Source organism: Coregonus lavaretus, assembly GCF_964263955.1.
Source record: "Coregonus lavaretus genome assembly, chromosome: 33".
NCBI lineage: Eukaryota > Metazoa > Chordata > Actinopteri > Salmoniformes > Salmonidae > Coregonus > Coregonus lavaretus.
Genome location: NC_140020.1, coordinates 16,660,887 through 16,680,656, shown reverse-complemented (window position 1 = coordinate 16,680,656; position 19,770 = coordinate 16,660,887). Strand labels below are relative to the sequence as shown.

The window sequence follows — 19,770 nt, the reverse complement described above, 5'->3', positions numbered from 1 at the left end:
GCATGACAATGACCCAAAATACACGGCCAAGGCAACAAAGGAGTGGCTCAAGAAGAAGCACATTAAGGTCCTGGAGTGGCCTAGCCTGTCTCCAGACCTTAATCCCATAGAAAATCTGTGGAGGGAGCTGAAGGTTCGAGTTGCCAAACGTCAGGCTCGAAACCTTAATGACTTGGAGAAGATCTGCAAAGAGGAGTTTTTTTTTTTTCTGAGATGTGTGCAAACCTGGTGCCAACTACAAGAAACATCTGACCTCTGATTGCCAACAAGGGTTTTGCCACCAAGTAGTAAGTCATGTTTTGCAGAGGGGTCAAATACTTATTTCCCTCATTAAAATGCAAATCTATTTATAATATTTTTGACATGCGTTTTTCTGGATTTGTTTGTTGTTATTCTGTCTCTCACTGTTCAAATAAACCTACCATTAAAATTATAGACTGATCATATCTGTCAGTGGAAAAACGTACAAAATCAGCAGGGGATCAAATACTTTTTTCCCCTCACTGTATGTCAACATATTGTCTCAATAATGAACTGGGCAATTACCATAGCTTCTGGGCAGTTAAATTTTAAACAAAAACTGAACTTTGCGTTGATAAACAAGGGGATTTTTATTCATAACGTCAGCTATCTTTCAATTATTTCCAAGCAACATCCATGACAAACCTTCTTATGCATGGCTTCACAAGGACACAATTCACATGCTCCAGTCTCTGGCCAGGACAAGGTCTGCAGCATTGGCCAGGTAAATTATAACAATAAAATGTACATACTCATTTCATTTCACCCATAGCTAGACATACTGGTCAGGAGATCATATATTCATCCATATCATTAGGTCAACATGCAACAATACTGAATTAGATCATAGAGCATGTAAGGAATAGCTGTCCCAAGACTAAATCATTGACAGCAGTTGTCTGAGGAATCAGGGGTTCTTGTTACCCTCTTGTCAGTCAAGCAGAGGACGTACAGTACACAAGAGATCAACGCTGTTGGAATGTTATCCTTTGAAATTCAAGAAGCGTAGCGAAACCAAGCTGTTCAGAGATAGTCCTGAAATTTTGTAAAATTGGCACGAGTACTGTTCCAAAAATACAGTAGCAAGTTTATCGATCTATATCCAATGTCAAAGCACTGTCTGGTATACCAGTGCAGGGCCAACCCAACAATGTTTACTTGCAGGTGGTGGCGTATGTCCGATGTCCCATATTGTCCTTTTACATGAAGTCATCAGAATCATTTCCATCCTGAAAAAGATTCATTATGTCTGAAATGTATAATTATATGGTCATATTACAACACACTGTCATATAAACAATTAATAGGACAGTCTATTTCTGAAAGAAGCAGACTACACATCCGTTTAGATTATGTTAATCAACTCACCTCATTTGTTGTCATATTGTCACTCATCATCAGCGAAGAATAACTCCTGTTAAGGGACAATTACTGCGTGAGTTTATCATTCACATAAGTGACTATTCAGTGTTTTGGGATGACAGTCGAAGAGAGATGAAGTAGCTAGGGTTGGATAGAGTAGTATAGGATAGAGATAAGAGAACTTACTTGAGCTCATCCAGCTCTCTTTTCTTTTTTATGTCATCATTCTCCTTATTTTTCAGATCTTGTATCTGGGCCTTCTTCTCGTTTCTCTCCTCCCCATCTCGAGACTCTTTCTCTGCTGCTAGATTAGGGTATCGCTCCTCTTTTGTCTCCAACCTGTTCACAATCTCATTCACTTTCTTCTCTACTGCCACAATTTCCACCTACAAAACAGTAGCCAAAGTCAAAATGATCATTTCATAGAAATTACCAAAATAGAAAACCAATAGAAACTAAACATATTAACAATGAAAGCTGAGACCTATAAAACTAGCCTAACAGATCTGAAAGTTACACAGACGCATTTTGCCAGAAGAGAGAAGTCACTGACCACCTTGTGTCGATGGAAACCTATTTGGCCTACATCCATGTCCCCTGTTTTTAGGTTGGCCCATGGTGTGTAGACAACATTGATGTTGTTCATTTTACAACCTGAGATAAACGGATATCACAACGTTTCCTGGAGATGTTTGTGAGATTGTACATTACTATTCTATTATTCTTATCAAACTCACCGGGCCACTCAATGTATTACCTTGGATGCTGTTGTTTTTCACAAGCTGTGCACAGTCAATCAAGACTTCCTTGGGAATATCCTCAATTGTCAGTCCCTTAGGCATTCTAAGGTACACATGGGCAGAAGAGAGTTTATCCACATGAAACCTGTGGAAATAGTGAAATTATTATTATAACAGCAATAATACATCCATACTTAAAGAATCAATGACATGCATATTACCACAGCACTATTAGATGATATAGGACTACTGCACCATTAGCCTAGCTCTAGGGCCACCGGGTGGACATTTTTCAACACTACATAGAGTAATGTATACATACGACCACAGTCAGACTCATCAAATGGTCAAATCCCAATAATGTATCTCATGGTTTCAGTTACAAGAGATACATTTACATTACATTTCAGTCATTTAGCAGACGCTCTTATCCAGAGCGTACAGTTAGATAGATATGAGTTTCTCACCAAATGTCTTCAGGCCATCCATATTTGATGAGATCTTCATCTAATAGTGAGAAAGCAGCAGACGGTAAGCTGGGTAGTCAGATCCGACCCGCTTGCTTACAGATGAACTAGGGTTGGACATGCTTCCTGTGTAGAGTAAAGGCGTCTGCATGCTTCCCATCCGAAACAGGTCGGAACAGTTCGTGCATATATTATGACAACATTGTGACATTTTTGTTTGTTTTGGTCTTCGGAAAGGTTTTTTGGGGGCTGTCCGTTCACAAAATAAATTCTCGAGGCAAGACATAGTTCGGAGCCGAAGTCTACGCCCCTTCGTCGGTCATTGGTCAACAGTAGGGATTCTTCAATCAAGTGTTTGTCGTCGTTCAATGATAGATGACTCGTTTTCATGCACATTTTTTCATTGAGAAATACTGCACCAAACATCTTAGATGTAAAATTGCACGGCTAAGATCTCCTCTGCAAAAACGTCAAAATTAATGACAGATTTCTTAACGTAACAATTCTGAGTATTTTGAGGAAGTGTATACTGGCTACAGTGTCTGAAGATGGACAAACAGTATTATTTTCAAGCAAGGTCTTGCCAACCCGAACCATGCGGAAGCCTTAAGACACCGCAGAGCCGGCGCGAGATATAGCTTGGAAAACGTACCTCAATCCAGGAATGAGAAATGTGTTGTACTCCGAATTGTCCCATTATCCCAACTGTTACACTGAGATTGAGCGACTGCTAGTTTTCCGGAAAACTGCCCTTTTCGTCCTCGTGCTAGGTAGTAGAAGCCACAGCAACCATTTTGGAATCGCAGTGTCAGCCAATCAGCTCCTTTGTTGTTCAACGCGACGTGCCATTCCATAATGGCTGCTGTGGCTACTGCTAGCTAGCTTGAGGTCGAAAAAAGCAGTTTATTTGAAAACTAGCAGTCGTTCAAACTTCTTGGTATAACAGTTGAGGTAATGGGACAATTTTGGAGGGGGGGGGGGGGGGGGGGGGGGGGGGGGGGGGGGGGGGGGGGGGGGGGGGGGGCAATGATTTCTCATCCCTGGATGGAAGTACGTTTTCCGAGCCATATCTCGCACAGGCTCCTCTGTGTCTAATTCTACACAGGAGCCTGTCCGACCCTAGTGCAGCTGTAAGCAAAATGGGTCGGATCTGCTGGCTAGGTAGTCACTTTTAATGCTGCTAACAACAATCTTGGTTTGTTACTAGAAAAACAACACTTGAAATGACCAGCTACTTACTTTCATATTTGTCTTTCCCCATGTAGATAGTGTAGGGAGGAGTAACAACTAAAATAAATCAAGCAAAGGTTAATAGCTAACTTGCTATATCAACAAGGCTTTGGGGCTAATTAAACACAAATAATAGGATCATTTGGCTCAAACACTACTGGTTACAAAGTAGGGCGTGGATAACAGAACAGTCCATTCTCAGAATAGGACAATAACTCTTCAATCCTCCACTCCACATGATGATTATTCATCATTAATGCCTAGCTAACTAGTTCGTTAAGCTAACACTAGCCCTTGATCATGACTCAGTTCCATTACACATAAGAGTCATTGGACGAAGGAGTCTTCTGTACTGGGTGTTTTGGTAAGAGTCCCGGTGCTCAATCTTACCATTAACACGTGTCACTTGCGGTATGGTTATGGAAGCATAAGGACCTTGTCTTTCATATCAGTGAGAAACTATTTTGAAAAAACAAATGGTTAAATTGATATTCACCTTGATATGGTTAGTTTTCCCATACGGCCATATCTCCATGTTACAGGCTTGTTTACGGAAAACAGATGGAACACAAGCGGTGACCACATGTGCTAATTAGCTATCTAGCGTGCTCCGAACACCTGTGTGTAAGCGTCAGAGCCAATTTATGCTTGATCCGAAAATGTGGTCGGAGCCTCCATATGGAGGGTGTGACGCAATTGCAGGGCCACAGCAGTCACACAGAGGCCAAATTGAGCTCCATGCCGCATTGCTGTGTGCCTCCCAATTTTTTTTTTACAATGCTGAGGGCTCAGTATAGCTCCGCATTGACATAATTGGTTGATGGTAGATGTGACATGAAAGCTTTCTCACAAGACATCAAACGTTGCTAGTTAACAAAATGATTCAAGACGATTCTCTAGTTAGGCTAGGTAGTTAGCAGTTGAGCTAACGTTAACTAACCCCCCCAGCCCCCCCCAAAAATATTGTAAAGTGGTTGTCCCACTGGCTTTCATAAGGTGAATGCACCAATTTGTAAGTCGCTCTGGATAAGAGCGTCTGCTAAATGACGAAAATGTAAATGTAACTATGGGCGGACTAGCCAGCTACTCACCTGCACTAGTGAAGTAAAACACCATCCTGCATGAATCGAAGCAACTGTTTTAACCATTAAACGAATTATGAATGAAGTACTTTTAAAACATGCCAATTAACTACATTTGCATGATAACCACAATCTTTGTGATAACTGTGCTGGAAGTCGTCGGTGGTCACAAACAAACTGTTTCCGCTTAAGTCATGTTGCGTAACTTCTTTGCAAAGTGGCGCGCGCAGTTCAAAACAATCCGCAAAAGAAGGCTGGTTGTGGCGCGCTAACTAACATAGCAAGCAAGCCACAGTGCCACAACTTTCTAACATTGTTACGTTGTGGATAACGTCTGATTTGGTATGTATTTGTGAAAAACAATTTATTTGATTAAAGTCAGTTAGCAAAAGTGTTTAGATGGCATGACGTTTTGTTTTTGCAAGTCAGCTACTGTTAGGGTGTATTCATTATGTTTTGTAACGGAAATCGTGTACCGTTGAAGAACTAAACGGAACTGCAAACAGAACGAAACTGCAAGGGACCTACCTGCAATTGTCCAATAGAAACTCTTGTTTTCGTTGCAAAACCTTTCCTGTTTGGAGTAAACGGTTTCTGTTGCAAAACGTTTTGCAACAGAATAGGCGTAATGAATACACCCCTGTGTGCACCAAAACTCTGCAAGCTTAACTAGCTAACTGGTAAGAATCCTGTCAGTCAAAGACTAGAATCTAGCGACTTCTATCTAAAATTAGTTTAGTAACTTTTGAGTGAAAAGTTGCTGGCAAGTTTGATCACATCACCTTACCTACTAACGTTAGCTATGTCTGCCAGACAGTGTTGTAGCTGGGATATTTATGCCAATCCATGACCCCGCCAAATATTATTCACTCAGCCATTGAACCAGCCAGCTGGCTGGCAAAAACTGCTGTCTTCACATAAATATTTAGCATCAAGATATTTAACAATAACCGTTCAATGTTTAAATGCCATTGTTTGTATTTAAATTATAATTTATTGTTATGTTAACTGATTATACAATGCTTAATTTACGTAGCTAGCTAGCTACGTCGTTACTGATGCTACTTATTCTTCCAGTGAAGTTACAAACATGATGCCTAATACTACAAGGAAGGACAGGTGAGTTACAAGATGTGTATTAGTCAGGCGTGTGTTAAATCAGTCACTAATCAATCAATCAATCACATTGAGTAACATCCTTATTATTCTACAACAACATTTTTAGTCACCCAGCCAAAAGGCCTGTCATGGATGGAAGGTCACCCCGGCTGCCCCAGTCTCCGCTAAAGATGTCAGCCAGACACCAGGAGAAGGAAAACTGCCCAACCCCTCAGAGATCACCTGCTCCATCTCCCCTTAAGATTGCTCAGAAGAGAGGCTCTCCATTCAAGCCTGCTGTGGTAACAGGGTCCTTCTATGGTAAACGCAAACCTTTGTATCTGACACCACTGGAGAGGAAGATGCTGAATGAGACCAAATCACCTCCAAGGCTGACCACTGTGGATCCGTATGGAATACTGACGGATGCTGAGAAAAAGAGGATGATTAACAGTAACAAGGTCAAGAAAGTGGCCACTGAGTGAAGACTAGCGTAAAGGGACATTTCAACTTCAAATCAAACCTGATCAATTCCTCAAAGCCTAAAGCACCCACCAGAACAAAGCATGTGGAGCCAAAAAAAGGCATCACCTTGACCTTCGGCGGTTTAAAGTCTAAGCCCAAGCCTAAGATCTTTGTTGGGGCTGCCTTTTTCAGCACAGGAAAAAAGCCAGCCTCCATGTACAAAAAGTCTGCCCTGAAGTCTACCAAGCTAGCTTCGAGTTTTGAGAAAACAAAGGCCCTGGTTCCTGCGTCAGAGGGAAAGCAAGAAAAATATCAAAAAGCCCCCTCTCCACAGCGACGAGCTGTTGTAGTGAAGAAACTGCAGGAAGAGCCACAGTCTCCACCCAGTGTCCAGGATTTGCCAAAGAGTCCAGAGTCACCCGAGGCCCTGTCTCCCAGAGCTATAGCAGAGAAATACAGTATGACCAAGGAAGTCAGGATTGTGTTAAACATATCTTTGTCTCCCACATGTTCAGCATCCCCAGAAATAAACACTCAGGTGAGCTGTATATCACTGGAATAGCGTTTAGCCTCAATCTCACAGTCTGTAAATCCTGTGGGAAAATAATTAGCAAAGCATAGTGTATCCATACTACATTTGATTATATTGTTCTTTCTGTTTGTAGGAGGACTTTATCATGGATGCAGGCTCTCATGCAGTGTTTGATCTCAGCGATATTAGCCCATTAAACTGCATCAGCATTCCAGTCAAAGGTTTTTTGTTGTTGTCAATTAACATTCATATGTTTTTACTTCAAATCAAATTTCATTTTCATTCATGATTTCTCTCTCCCCTTTATATAATCCTCAGCCGATACTGTAGAATCCTCAGCTGTGTGTACAATCTTTGGATCTGCATCAAAGAGGTAGGCAAAAAACACTTCAATTTATTTTCAGCTAGAATGGTTTACTGCCCTACAGGGAGGAAATTATTGACAGTCTTTCACATGGTCAAGTAGTAGTAACTCCACACACTGTGTACAGGAGTGTATCAATGTTTATATGCATTTATCATTTTATAATGTCTCCTTTCTGCCTGTAGGCCACAGAGAATGGCAGCTCAGGCCTCTTCAGTAAACTGCAGCACCCCCTCTTCCCTTGGTCAGCCCATTCCCTCTGCTGCTAAAGAGAGGAGTGGCAGGAAGAAGAGAGAGATTAATAAACAGGCTGATGATCAACTCATCATTGTAAATAAATCCTTTGATAGAAAGATGAATGGATGGAAATGTTGATGACTGTTACCTCTCTCTCCCTGCCATCTGTGAGCTCTGCTAATGTTCTGTGTTCTGTTCTGTGTTTACCTCAGGATGCAGGCCAGAAGCAGTTTGGTGCCACCACGTGTGGGTCCTGTGGCATGCTCTACAGTGCAGACAGTCTGGAAGACAACTTCCAGCACACACAGTTCCACAAGCGCTTTCTGGACAGTATTAAGTTTGTGGTATGTACGTCCAGGCGTTTCCTCCCTCCGACTGATGTGTACAAGTTGCCCTAAGGATGTTGCTTTTAGAGTGGCTCATTATTTTTTCCACAAAAGCTTAGCCAAATCCGCTGCCATGGTTTAGTGGGGGGAAAAAATTTTAACTGACCACTCTCACTCTTGATTTCTGACAGTTGCTTAATCAATGTTTCCTTCTCGTCCCCAGGGCTGGAAGAAAGAGAGGGTGGTAGCAGATTTCTGGGATGGAAAAATCATTCTGGTTCTACCAGATGATCCAAAATAGGCTGTCAGAAAGGTACAGTGTGTATGTATGTATGTATGTGTATATATATATATATATATATATATAGTTGCAGATCCAGACAAATATATTTGCACCCTTGCACTTTTCTTAAATAATTCCCTTTCTTCTAAAATGGAAGACCCACAATCTTCAACAGAGACATATTTTGGACACTGGGTTGAACATTGGACTACAAAACACCTGATAATCTGCTGATTTCATGATGCCTTGTGCACATTCATGGCCCCCAGTAACAGAGGCAGCAAAGCAACCCCACAGCATTATCAAACCTCCCCCATGTTTGATTGTAGGGAGGGTGTTATTTTCATTGAATGCTTCATTTGGTCATCAAAAAACGCTGATTTGTATTGCCAAAGAGCTCTAATTTTGTTTAATTGGTCCACAGAACATTTCCCAGGATTTAGGCTTGTTTAGGTGGGTTTTTGAGAAGTTCAATCAGGCCTTCTTGTGCCTCGGTCAGCAGTGGCGTGTTCCTATTTTTACCAACGGCCAAATGAAGCATTCAAAGAAAAGAACAGTCAAACATGGGGAAGGTTCGATAATGCTGTGGGGTTGCTTAGCTGCCTTTGGTACTGGGGGCCTTGAATATGTGCAAGACATCATGAAATCAGAAGATTATCAAGGTGTTTTGGATTGCAATGTTCAATCCAGCGTCCAAAAACTGTCTCTCTGTTGAAGGTTGTGGGTCTTCCAGCAGGACAACAAACCCAAACACACATCAAAAGCACACAGAATTGGTTCAAGAAGCGCTGGACTGTTCTGTCATATCTATAAACTATGGCGAGAGCTGAAAACAGCAGTTGGTGGAGGGCACAACCTCAAACATTGAAGAATTAGAGCAGTTTGCTACTGAAGAGTGGGCCAAATTGCCAGTAGAATGGTCCAGCAAGCTCATTGATGAACAGAAGCGTTTGTTGGCAGTTATCTTGGCCAAAGGCTGTGCAACCAGGTACTAGCTGGGGTGCCAATCATTTCGTCCATGCCATTTGTCTTTATTTTCTAAAAAAAAATTGTAAACTTAAGTTTACAAAAATTTAATTGGTTCTGCAATGTTGAAAATCCAATAACAAGGTGTGGAGAACTAAAGTTTTTCAATTTCAGCTTATTTTAGAAAAAATTGGGAATTATTTAAGAAAAGTGCAAGGGTGCCAATATTTATGTCCACAACTGTATCAATCATCAGTGTGTATTTATGCATTTGGTGTAAATTGAATTCTGAACCCACTTGCTCATGTTTAATGTTCATTATTAGGCTGAAGATGTGAGGCAACTTGCTGACAACGAGTTGGGTTTCCAACAAGTGTCCCTCAGCTGCCCCAGTCAGGCTAAAACCTATCTGTTTGTGAACAGTGACAGGATGGTCGTCGGCTGCCTCATTGCAGAGCACATACGACAGGTAAATACTCTTCTCCTGTGCTGCTAAAGTTTTGCGCTCTGTTCCAATGTGTCACGCTCCAAACAAATGGTAGATTTTTCAGGAATGGATCAGGAGTCTTTTACCCGACTATGGCGCCTGTAAAGGCCTGTGATAATGTTAATTTCCGGTCGCGTAAATGTGAAAGATGAAGTATGGTTTATCAAGAAATGAACTAATAAATGCTCAGAATCAGACGTGAGCTTTAGTGCAGTCATTTCTGCTGTCAGATCCACGTTCATGAGGACCAGTGACTGGATGGTCATCTGCTGCCTCATTGCAGAGCAATACGACAGGGAACTACCAATAGGGTAGCACTCTGGAGGAGATTCAATCAGATCTTTGTAAACACACTCGGTGGATATTCTCACTATCCAACTGGGTGTAGTTGGCGAGTGAATTGCTATCTTACAGGGATATTTAGCTGAGTGACTGATGAATGATTGATCTATCTTGCCTTTTGTTTCCAGGGCTTTAGAGTGCTGGAGCAGCCAGAGCAGACTAAGGACATGACCAAGGAAGACTTCATGGAGCACCACAGGGTCTGGTGTTGCTCTACCACCCCAGAGAAGGCCATCTGTGGGGTCAGCCGTATCTGGGTGTTCAGCCTGGCCCGTAGGAAGGGCATCGCCACAAGGACGCTCGACACCGTCAGGTAAGGGAATTATTACAGGTTGGGTAGTGCTAACTTACTTGAGATAAATGGATGTTGTTAATATAAGAGATGTGGTCAGCAGGACAACAATGAAAAGGTGGATAGCTACTGGTTTGAGGGTGTGTTAGTTTCAGTGATGTATAAATAGAGTTTTTCCTGATTAACCAGGAAAGGTCATATCCCATTTTAATCTGAATGTATTTCTGTCATTTCAGAAACTCCTTCATGTATGGGGGCCACCTGACCAAGGAGGAAATAGCCTTCTCTGACCCTACCCCAGACGGCAAACTGTTCGCCACAAAGTACTGCGAGATGCCTGCATTTATGGTCTACAATTTCATTGGCTAAGGCCAGGCACCACAGGCTGAAATGACATTTTTGTATCTACTTATCAATTGTGATATATTTTGGTCCTTTTTTAATGAGTACTTTCAAAAAGTAAACATGTGTCAAACTTAAACTAAATAAAATATACATTTAAATGATCACACTACTGTCATTAACATTCAGTGAATTTTAACCACTTTTAAATGGACATGCATCCATAATTTCTAATCACACATCATTTTAAAGTGTATTTCATAGAGAATGTTAAACTGGACTATATGTAGTAACTTACTTTGAAGAGATGGTGATTTGGTCAGGCTAACTGTCCAAATAAATACATAGGGGAGTGTATATATTGATCTTTTCTACAGCTTGTATATAGTTTGAATAAAATCTTTACCCCTTTTATCACACTTCAGAATCACAACTTCTTAGAAAATACATGTCATGCGCTGCACTGAATGATGGAATCTTGTAGTGAAACAGGTGCATTTAGGGGAGAGTAGTTTGTCAGCAATAGAACTAACCGTTAGATGTGTGCCGCTGCTATTTACAGAAATTCATTGTGAGCTAAATATCTGTACTGAGCAAAAATATTAACGCCACATGCAACAATTTCATGAATGGGCAGGTGCGCGGCCTGGGAGGGCATTGGCCCACCCACTAGGGAGCCAGGCCCCAGCCAATCAGAATTTGTTTTTCCCCACAAAAGGGCTTTATTACAGACAGAAATACTTCTCAGCACTCCCACCCCCCCGACGATCCTGCAGGCGACGTAGCCAGATGTGGAGGTCCTGGGCCGTCGTGGTTACACTTGGTCTGCGGTTGTGAGGCCGGTTGGACGTACTGCCAAATTCTCTAAAACAACGTTGGTGGCTTATGGTAGAGAAATGAACATTAAATTATCTGGCAACAGCTCTGGTGGACATTCCTGTAGTCAGCATGCCAATTGCACACTCCCTCAAAACTTGAGACATCTGTGGCATTGTGGCAATTATTGTCCCCAGCACAAGTTGCTGTTTAATCAGCTTCTTGATATGCCACACCTGTCAGGTGGATGGATTATCTTGGCAAAGAAGAAATGCTCATTAACAGACAAACACATTTATGCACAACATTTGAGATTAAGCTTTTTGTGCATATGGAACATTTCAGGGATCTTTTATTTCAGCTCATGAAACATGGGACCAACACTTTACATGTTGCCTTTATTTTTGTTCAGTGTATATAAACAGTGAAGTTGATATGAAGATACCCTTTCAACAATCAGGCTAGTCTGTTACAATAACGATGAGTATGGCAGAGCATCTAAGCAAATTCATTTAATTGCATGATCATTGACATGCATGATGCATGGGGAAACATCCCGAAATTACAACCTGAATGTTTTAGCTGAGAATTCATTCATAATCTATTTTACATTACACATTCAGTTTATGCAGCACAATGTATGCCCTCATCAATTTGACATGAACACAAATGGCTCAAGTATTAGTCGCCTCTGGTTTGAATAACTTGAGAAAAAAGCTGCTTCCTTAAATTATTTCATAACAGTTTACTGAAATATACATTTGATTTACTACATATTTCACCTGACAAGAGAAGAGTACAGGACAGAATATTACAATGATATTGCATACATAAGAGTCAAGACAAACAGGAAAGGAAAGGTTTCTGGACACGAAAACAAGTCCAGTCAACATTACAGTATGGCTTGCATGAGATGAGACTAGTCTAACTGATCAGTCTATGACAATGACCTCACTGTTTTTGTTGTCCGCCTGCATGTTGGACTCCAGAACCTGAACTATTTGGGCAGCCGAGGGGCGTTTCTGTGCATTCTCCTCCGTGCAGAGCCAGAAGAGCTCCACCATTCTCTGGTAGGCTCCCCCAAGACTGTCAGAGTCAAGCGCCGGTCGGGTGCCCAACTTCTCATAGTAGGCATCCTCATCAAAGTCATCCTCGTCCATTGAGTCATCTAAAAAGAGAAATATAAAAGTTTATTGTAAAATTATTTTAGCAATCATTGAGCAAGTGATATTGTTTGTGACAGAACTTATGGGACAGAAACATTTGTCAAACAGTGACTAAAATCTGAGCTCTTATGAAATAATGTTCTCTAAAACAAGTTCATGTAAGGGAAATAGACTTAAAAGAGCAATAGATTCAAATACAGCCAGAGTATGAGAACACTCCATACCCTCCTCCTCACTGTTCTCCATCTCCAGGTGAGGCATGGCCAGAGTCATCATCTCCCACAGGGTCAGTCCGTAAGCAAAGATGTCTGCCTTGTCCGTGATCACGCCTCCCTCTTCCAGAGCCTCCTTGGGCTTCCACGGCTCAGTGCCAACATACTCTGCTTTAGGGTTACTCACTGGGATTGAGAGGTTTACAGGAATAGGTTTAAACACTTATTGCAGTGATTGAAGCCTTGGTTTTTAGGCTTATTGGGTGTTCTTACATTTGACAGTTTATTTGTGAGTATTCGTGGTTCTCAGCAAATCCAAAAATATAATTTAAAGATCCTAAAGTTGGGAACATGTTTAAGATAAACTATTTAAGAATAAAGATGAGGAATGTATTTGCTTAGAAGGCAAAGAAACAGAAAATGAGGTATTATAAACATTTTTGATCCCCTTTCATGTTCTTGCCAATGTTAACATCTCTTAACTATAATTAATCACACACATTGCTCAAAGCATTTACATGCAAACCGCATGAAAGTTACCATGACAGGATTGAAACTATTACCAATTTTAGTCTAAATAAAAGTATTAATGTGCATTAAACACAAAGCTCTTCAGCATTTGGTTTGAGGTAAACAAAACTCTTCTTATTGCATTTTACTTGTTGACACCAGGAATTATTCACTATTGCCTAGGCCTATTTCTGAAATACAAGAATACATTAACTTAATTGATTGTGCCTTTTTCATCGAGAGGTTCCATGACCTCATGAAGAAAACAGACATTGTTTACATGGCAAACCACCTGTACATTGTGCTGTTACTCTATACCCCTCCCTACAGCATCACTACCATGAATTCACAGGCTGTATTTCTGAGAAAGCCCTTGGCATGTGTTCCATTAGGCTCATGACATGAGTGTGTGCAATATTGTGAAAATCATCAACAGGCTACTTTGCAGGAACAACAACAGATGTTTGGCATTACTCCCAGAGTCCTAAACCGGGCTAGTAGGAATGCACTTTGTTAAAGTCAAATCAGTGTTTACACCTGACTAATTTCTCAGGTTCACACTATCGAACAGAGAGAAAGACAGCTTGTCTGACAACATGGGGAAACGAGGCCTAACGACCAAAATATCAAGTTATGCCTATTTTCCCCAGTGTTTGAGCGCATGTATTCGGCTCAGACGGTGACATCTACCTTTCATATTCTCATCCAACTGCAAGGAGACTCCCACATCACAGATTTTGACGGTCTCAAAGTCACCCTTGATGACAACATTGCAAGACTTCATGTCGCCATGTAGTAGCTTCTTCTCGTTGTGAAGGTACTGGAGAAGGTGAAAAAAAGATATACATTCCAGTGTTTCCTTACTATACTTCTATAAACAATTGTACACAGTCATATGTGTTTGACTCACGTTAAAATATGGAATTATGTGAAGCATCTGGGAACAATGAGAGGGAAAGAGGAAACAGGAACATCTGATAATTAAGAGGGGATTTTCATGGTGGCTTTTAAGTTTATTTGGTCATAGCTAGGCCATGAATCAAAGATCCCTACACTCAGCAGTGACACTGTTAAAAAGGTGCTGCAGAGAGCAACACCCCTTCAGGGGATTACAGAACATTTGAAATCCTAAACCTGAAATTGATGTAATAACACCAATGGATGAGAAACTCAAAGACCCTTCAACGCCACGTCTTTATTCACATCAGAGGATGATTGAGTGGGGAACAATGTATAAAAGCAATCTTCAATTACATTTGCTTACATGACCTCGCTGCCCCAAAGCATGAGAAATGAATAAAGCCCATCCATATCGATTAGCCTATCTGGATAATCACATCAAAGCCAATACAGTTTACAGTACCTCCTGGTATTACAGCTTTCTGTTTACAAGCACTCTCTCCATTCCCCACCCCTTCCAGACCTATACCAGGTGTAAACTGGGTTCAAAAGATGATGATGAGTATGATGTTACCTGTAGGCCACGCGCCACATGCAAGGCCACTTTCTCAATGGTGGCAGCGGGATATGCCTTCAGGCCCTCCTCTCTTCTCCGCTCTATCAGGTCATTCAGGGACTGCTCCCCACCATACTCCATGGCCAGGCACTTAGAGCCATCATTGGCAGTAGTGAAGGCACGGAATCCTGTCAAATAATATGGCTATTAATATGGATATCAAGAACCAAATATTGCATGGACTGGGAGTTGTTCAACACTATCATTATAATATGTACAAGTACTGTAGCCCTTTTCATGTAGAGTATAAATATTCATTAGACTGTCAAAACAACGTTTTTCATTCTTACCAACAATGTTTGGGTGTTGCAGGCCTTTCAGGATCTTTGCCTCATCACAGAGTCGTCTCTGGTAGACACCCACCTGCTTTGAGGCACATTTGTTGTTGATCTTTTTGACAGCCCATGGAGACAGGTTCAGTTTACCAACTCTAAAAAAGAGCACATAGGAACATGGTCATGACTCATGACACACCAACATCATAGGTGACATTGAAGAAGCTAAACAAAACAAACCTGTTCATGAGATACACATTCACCCCAGTTCCACATCCCAGTTTCTTCATGAAAGGGGAGGCAGGGATGGTTATGGGGGTTCTAGGACTGGCAGTGCCACCAGAGAGAAGGCTCTTCACCCTGTCTGGTTTGCAGGGCGTCTTGAATCCATTCACATCACTGGCAATAGTGGAGTCCATTCTTTCCTGGATCTGTGAATAGAGATTTAAAAGAGATGTGACAGATGTAAAATAATCTTTCAATGCTAGCACAGCTGGCTGGCTAGCTAGCTAACTTGCTATCTAGGACTAGGCCACTGATATAGAATAACTTTTCCCAATTCATAGACGGTAACGCCTTAACAGTAAGTTACTTACTGTATTGTGCTAGGCTAACTTCAACAACAACGGTCAGTGATCTAACGTTATCCCAAAGTTAGCGATTATGATCGTTTTATGTAATTACAGCATAATGTGATAAATTCACTGATTATTATTTCTTATCAATTTCTGTCTTGTAGCTACCTATGTCTACATCACACAACATGCAGTAGAAAACGCGCCCAGCTTTCGTTAAAAAATCAAAAATGGTTTACGTAGGTCAAGTACAGGCGCGCTAGAAGGACAAACGGCACATCTGTCAAATGACTAGAAAAGCGTTTTTAAAATATGTAAGGAAATGGGATACCTAGTCAGTTGCACAACTGAATGTATTCAACTGAAATGTGCCTTCCGCATTTAACCCCTCTGAATCAAAGAGGTGCAGGGGTAACCCACAAAAATATGTAGCCCATTCGTATATACAGTGATTGAGCCACAGGAGGTTGGTGGCACCTTAATTGGGGAGAACGGGCTCATGGTAATGACTGGAGAGGATGAGTGGAATGGGATCAAATACATCAAACACATGGTTTCCATGTGTTTGATGCCATTGGCTCTGTTCCTAGACATTATTATGAGCCATCCTCCCCTCAGCTCATCTGAAATACAGGTCAGTGGCAGTGGTTTGATGTATAATAAAATGTAATGATGTAGCTAATGGTGTTTCTGGTTTGATTTTAAAAACTCACAGTTTATGCTTGTAGAAAATATAGTCAAGTAAAATACACCAGCAGAGGGCAGGCTTATGAGCTAAATAGAGAGGTATGTTGTTTGTGTGGACCTTTACGGTCAATGGTGTGGACTGTGGGCACATATAGGTGCACCAAAGTGCTTTACCCTACATTAAACATCTTACAAACCTATAGTGCATGTCATGACCACAGGTTACAAATAGGTAGATATGTGACCACCAGTGGTGTGCTGAGCAAGGAGGATGGTCCTGTGACAGCATAATACATCAGATTCCAAATCAATGTAGGCCTACTGTAGTGCACAGAAACGTGAGACTCATGAGGAGCCAACTTGTCAGACCTGTGTTGTTTCTCTCTTATGAAAAAAATAAACAACAATTATGTTCATTGCATGTGTCTCTTTTTCTTGACTGAAATGGTGTGTGTTCTAAGGGGAGAAAAGACAGCTTTGGGGTATGCAAATGTTCTGCACTCTATCAGAGACTGTGTTTACATAAGTGTAAAAGAAAAAGTCTCTATTGATCTTACATTTTCATGTTTGGGGCCAACCCCTGGACTCTAGTGGCAGAACAGATATCCATACGTCCATATTTTCTGCAGATCAAGGGACAAATCCCCTGTTTAATTTGTTATTTAACCAGCCACATTTGAGCAGATGTCTGCTGTAGCCTGCATGTGTGTCTGAAATTATCCCAAGAATAGTTGAGGCACATTGATTAATGTGTCTTACCCCATTTCTCCACGTGTATAGCTACACCACCTCACCATAGCAATGGGCAGACCATGCTCCAGCCATACTGCCCTTCCAGGTGGTACTGCATGCTGTTTAATCACTGGTGGGAATGATTTCAATACTCTAGTTGTTTTCCCTCTTTCCTTCAGCACTATATTGTAGAAACACAGTTTAATATGAAGAAGACTGGTTAGAAAACAGCTCATTTTTGTGGGCTTGCTACATGTTGTGGTTGTTTTTCTAAAAGAGTGTGTTCCTTGGTCAAACCTCAGTGTGGGCTCTGGAGGGGGAGAAGGAGCGGTCCTCAGCTCTGCTCAAATTGGGTGGAATTGAGGAAATCCACAATTTAATCATTTCATGCATGTTTTCAATGTCAAACGTTGTTCTGTATACGTGTTTTATTTGTCCATTGTTTTACTTAAATAATCAACTGCATTGACAATTTCTGGCTTATTGTTTAGCTTTACATTACTTTGGATCACATCCAGTGTACATAAGTTAATCAATTCTGTATATGGACATGTCGACAGAATGTGTGTTCCAACAGCTCTCAGCAGCAGCTTCATCTGAACATTCAGACACAGGAGATGGAAGAGTGTTCAGGAAATCCAGGCCAAAGGCCACGATAACGCTCGCTAGTTTACAATAGCAAACAGCGTCTGTCAAATCTCAAGGGAGGACTCTTTCTTATAGAGCTGATCCTGTCCAGAATACTTATGGGAATATGGGGGAGTTCTGGAGGGCTCTGGGGTAGCACTTCAAAGTGCAGCCTGGGAACTTCCTCATTTTTTAAACTTACGCGTTGAGCAGTGCTGATTGCTGGAACTGCGCTTTCTCTCTCTGAGTTATGTGACGTGACCCTGCTCTGAACAATGTGGTTTCTTTCCATAAATGGACTGAAGAGATATAGTTATTGAGCCCACTACCGCTTGCACAAAATCTCTGTAAATAGTTCCAATGATTGTTATTTCAAACCATCGTACCGAGCTGACTCAATGTGACAGTCATGGATGTTAATGCCAGAGAGCCCTTGTGGGTACTATAGAGGATAAGAGTCCAACGGTTCCTTTGTCTATCTGTGAATTCCACTGAAATATCTCTTAACAAATATTGTCCTCATGTCGTACCTCAAATAAACAACTTGGTGTTGTTTGTCTGCATTTGACATAAAACTGAGGGTAGAAAAAATAATTTGAGACAGTGTCACGTTCGTTTATAGACGGGTCAGACCAAGGCGCAGCGTGATATGCATACATGTTTATTTTAAACTTAATAAACAACGACAAAACAATAAACCAACGAAACGTGACGTCCAAAGGTAACACACAACAAACCTCACACGGAACAAGATCCCACAACACACTAGTGCCAATAGGCTGCCTAAGTATGGTCCCCAATCAGAGACAACGAGCGACAGCTGCCTCTGATTGGGAACCACACCGGCCAACATAGATCTAGACGTACTAGATCTAAACCTAGAAAATACAACATAGAACATCACAACATAGAAAGTCAAACCCTGACTCAACAAATAGGAGTCCCCAGAGTCAGGGCGTGACAGTACCCTCCCCCACCCCCAAAGGTGCGGACTCCGACCGCACAACCTTTACTTAACAGGGTAGGGGCCGGGTGGGCATTCCGCCTCGGAGGCGGATCCGGCTCCGGGCGTGACCACCACCTATTCTCCGCCTCCCTGTTGCGCCCCTGGTCTGGTCTGGACCTCGGCGCGCTGCTTCCCCTCTCCTTCCTCCCACTATACTCCAAGCCCTGTCTGGACCCTGGTGTGGGAGACCCCGAACCTGGAGAGGGGCTGACGTCTGGGTCTGGACTGGAGCCGCTGACCGGAGCTGAACCGGGCACCGGTGTAGCGGACTGCTCTGGCTCCGGAGTGGAGCCGCTGACCGGAGCTGGACTGGACCCCGGTGGAGTGGACTGCTCTGGCTCCGGAGTGGAGCAGCTGACCGGAGCTGGATCAGGCACCGGTGGAGCGGACTGCTCTGGCTCCGGACTGGAGCAGCTTACCGGAGCTGGATCAGGCACTGGTGGAGCGGACTACTCTGACTCCGGACTGGAGCTGCTGACTGGTGCCGGACCAGGCACCGGTGGAACGGGCACGGGCCGTGCCGGACTAGGAACACTCACCACTGGTCTGGTGCGAGGAGCAGGAACGGGCCGGGCCGAACTGGCGACACGCACCACTGGCTTGGTGCGAGGAGCAGGAACAGGCCAGGCCGGACTGGCGACGCGCACCACTAGGTTGGTGCGAGGTACGGGAACAGGCCGGGCCGGACTGGCGACGCGCACCACTGGCTTGGTGCGAGGAGCAGGAACAGGCCGGGCCGGGCTGGTGACGCTCACCACTGGCTTGGTGCGAGGAGCAGGAACAGGCCGGGCCGGGCTGGGAACACGCACCACTGGTTTGGTGCGAGGAGCAGGAACAGGCCGGGCCGGGCTGGCGACGCGCACCACTGGCTTGGTGAGAGGAGCAGGAACAGGCCGGGCCGGGCTGGGAACACGCACCACTGGTTTGGTGCGAGGAGCAGGAACAGGCCGGACCGGGCTGGCGACGCGCACCACTGGCTTGGTGCGAGGAGCAGGAACGGGCCGTACCGGAC

The 19,770-nt window shown here is 42.8% G+C and overlaps 2 protein-coding genes and 1 pseudogene across 11 annotated transcripts; 1 reads left to right on the top strand and 2 right to left on the bottom strand.

Moving 5' to 3' along the window:
* Positions 1-208: 208 nt before the first annotated feature.
* LOC311108623 (coiled-coil domain-containing protein 25-like) lies at positions 209-5,081 on the bottom strand. Of its 9 annotated transcripts, none has more exons than XM_084151291.1 (8): positions 4,912-5,066; positions 3,830-3,877; positions 2,591-2,630; positions 2,141-2,268; positions 1,937-2,037; positions 1,570-1,769; positions 1,390-1,435; positions 209-1,270 (listed from the first exon to the last, which is right to left on the bottom strand). In XM_084151291.1, exons 1-8 carry the CDS (start codon positions 4,934-4,936, stop codon positions 1,265-1,267), a joined length of 594 nt encoding a protein of 197 aa, XP_084007417.1. In that variant the 5' UTR covers positions 4,937-5,066; the 3' UTR covers positions 209-1,264. The 9 variants fall into 9 exon arrangements, with proteins under 9 accessions (XP_084007417.1, XP_084007419.1, XP_084007416.1 ...); XM_084151293.1 differs by lacking the exon at positions 4,912-5,066 and adding an exon at positions 4,317-4,442; XM_084151290.1 differs by having other exon boundaries at positions 590-1,250; positions 4,912-5,054.
* Positions 5,082-6,149: 1,068 nt separating this feature from the next.
* Positions 6,150-10,663, top strand: LOC311108162 (N-acetyltransferase ESCO2-like; annotated as a pseudogene). The gene is made up of 9 exons: positions 6,150-7,003; positions 7,131-7,218; positions 7,316-7,370; positions 7,547-7,691; positions 7,811-7,942; positions 8,148-8,237; positions 9,499-9,642; positions 10,131-10,315; positions 10,531-10,663. The product of its transcript is annotated as an N-acetyltransferase ESCO2-like (transcript).
* Positions 10,664-11,777: 1,114 nt separating this feature from the next.
* On the bottom strand, positions 11,778-16,153 carry LOC311108622 (lymphokine-activated killer T-cell-originated protein kinase homolog). Its single transcript, XM_084151289.1, has 7 exons — positions 15,728-16,153; positions 15,372-15,562; positions 15,147-15,286; positions 14,815-14,984; positions 14,031-14,160; positions 12,843-13,016; positions 11,778-12,620 (listed from the first exon to the last, which is right to left on the bottom strand). Exons 2-7 carry the CDS (start codon positions 15,548-15,550, stop codon positions 12,385-12,387), a joined length of 1,029 nt encoding a protein of 342 aa, XP_084007415.1. The 5' UTR covers positions 15,551-15,562; positions 15,728-16,153; the 3' UTR covers positions 11,778-12,384.
* Positions 16,154-19,770: the final 3,617 nt, after the last annotated feature.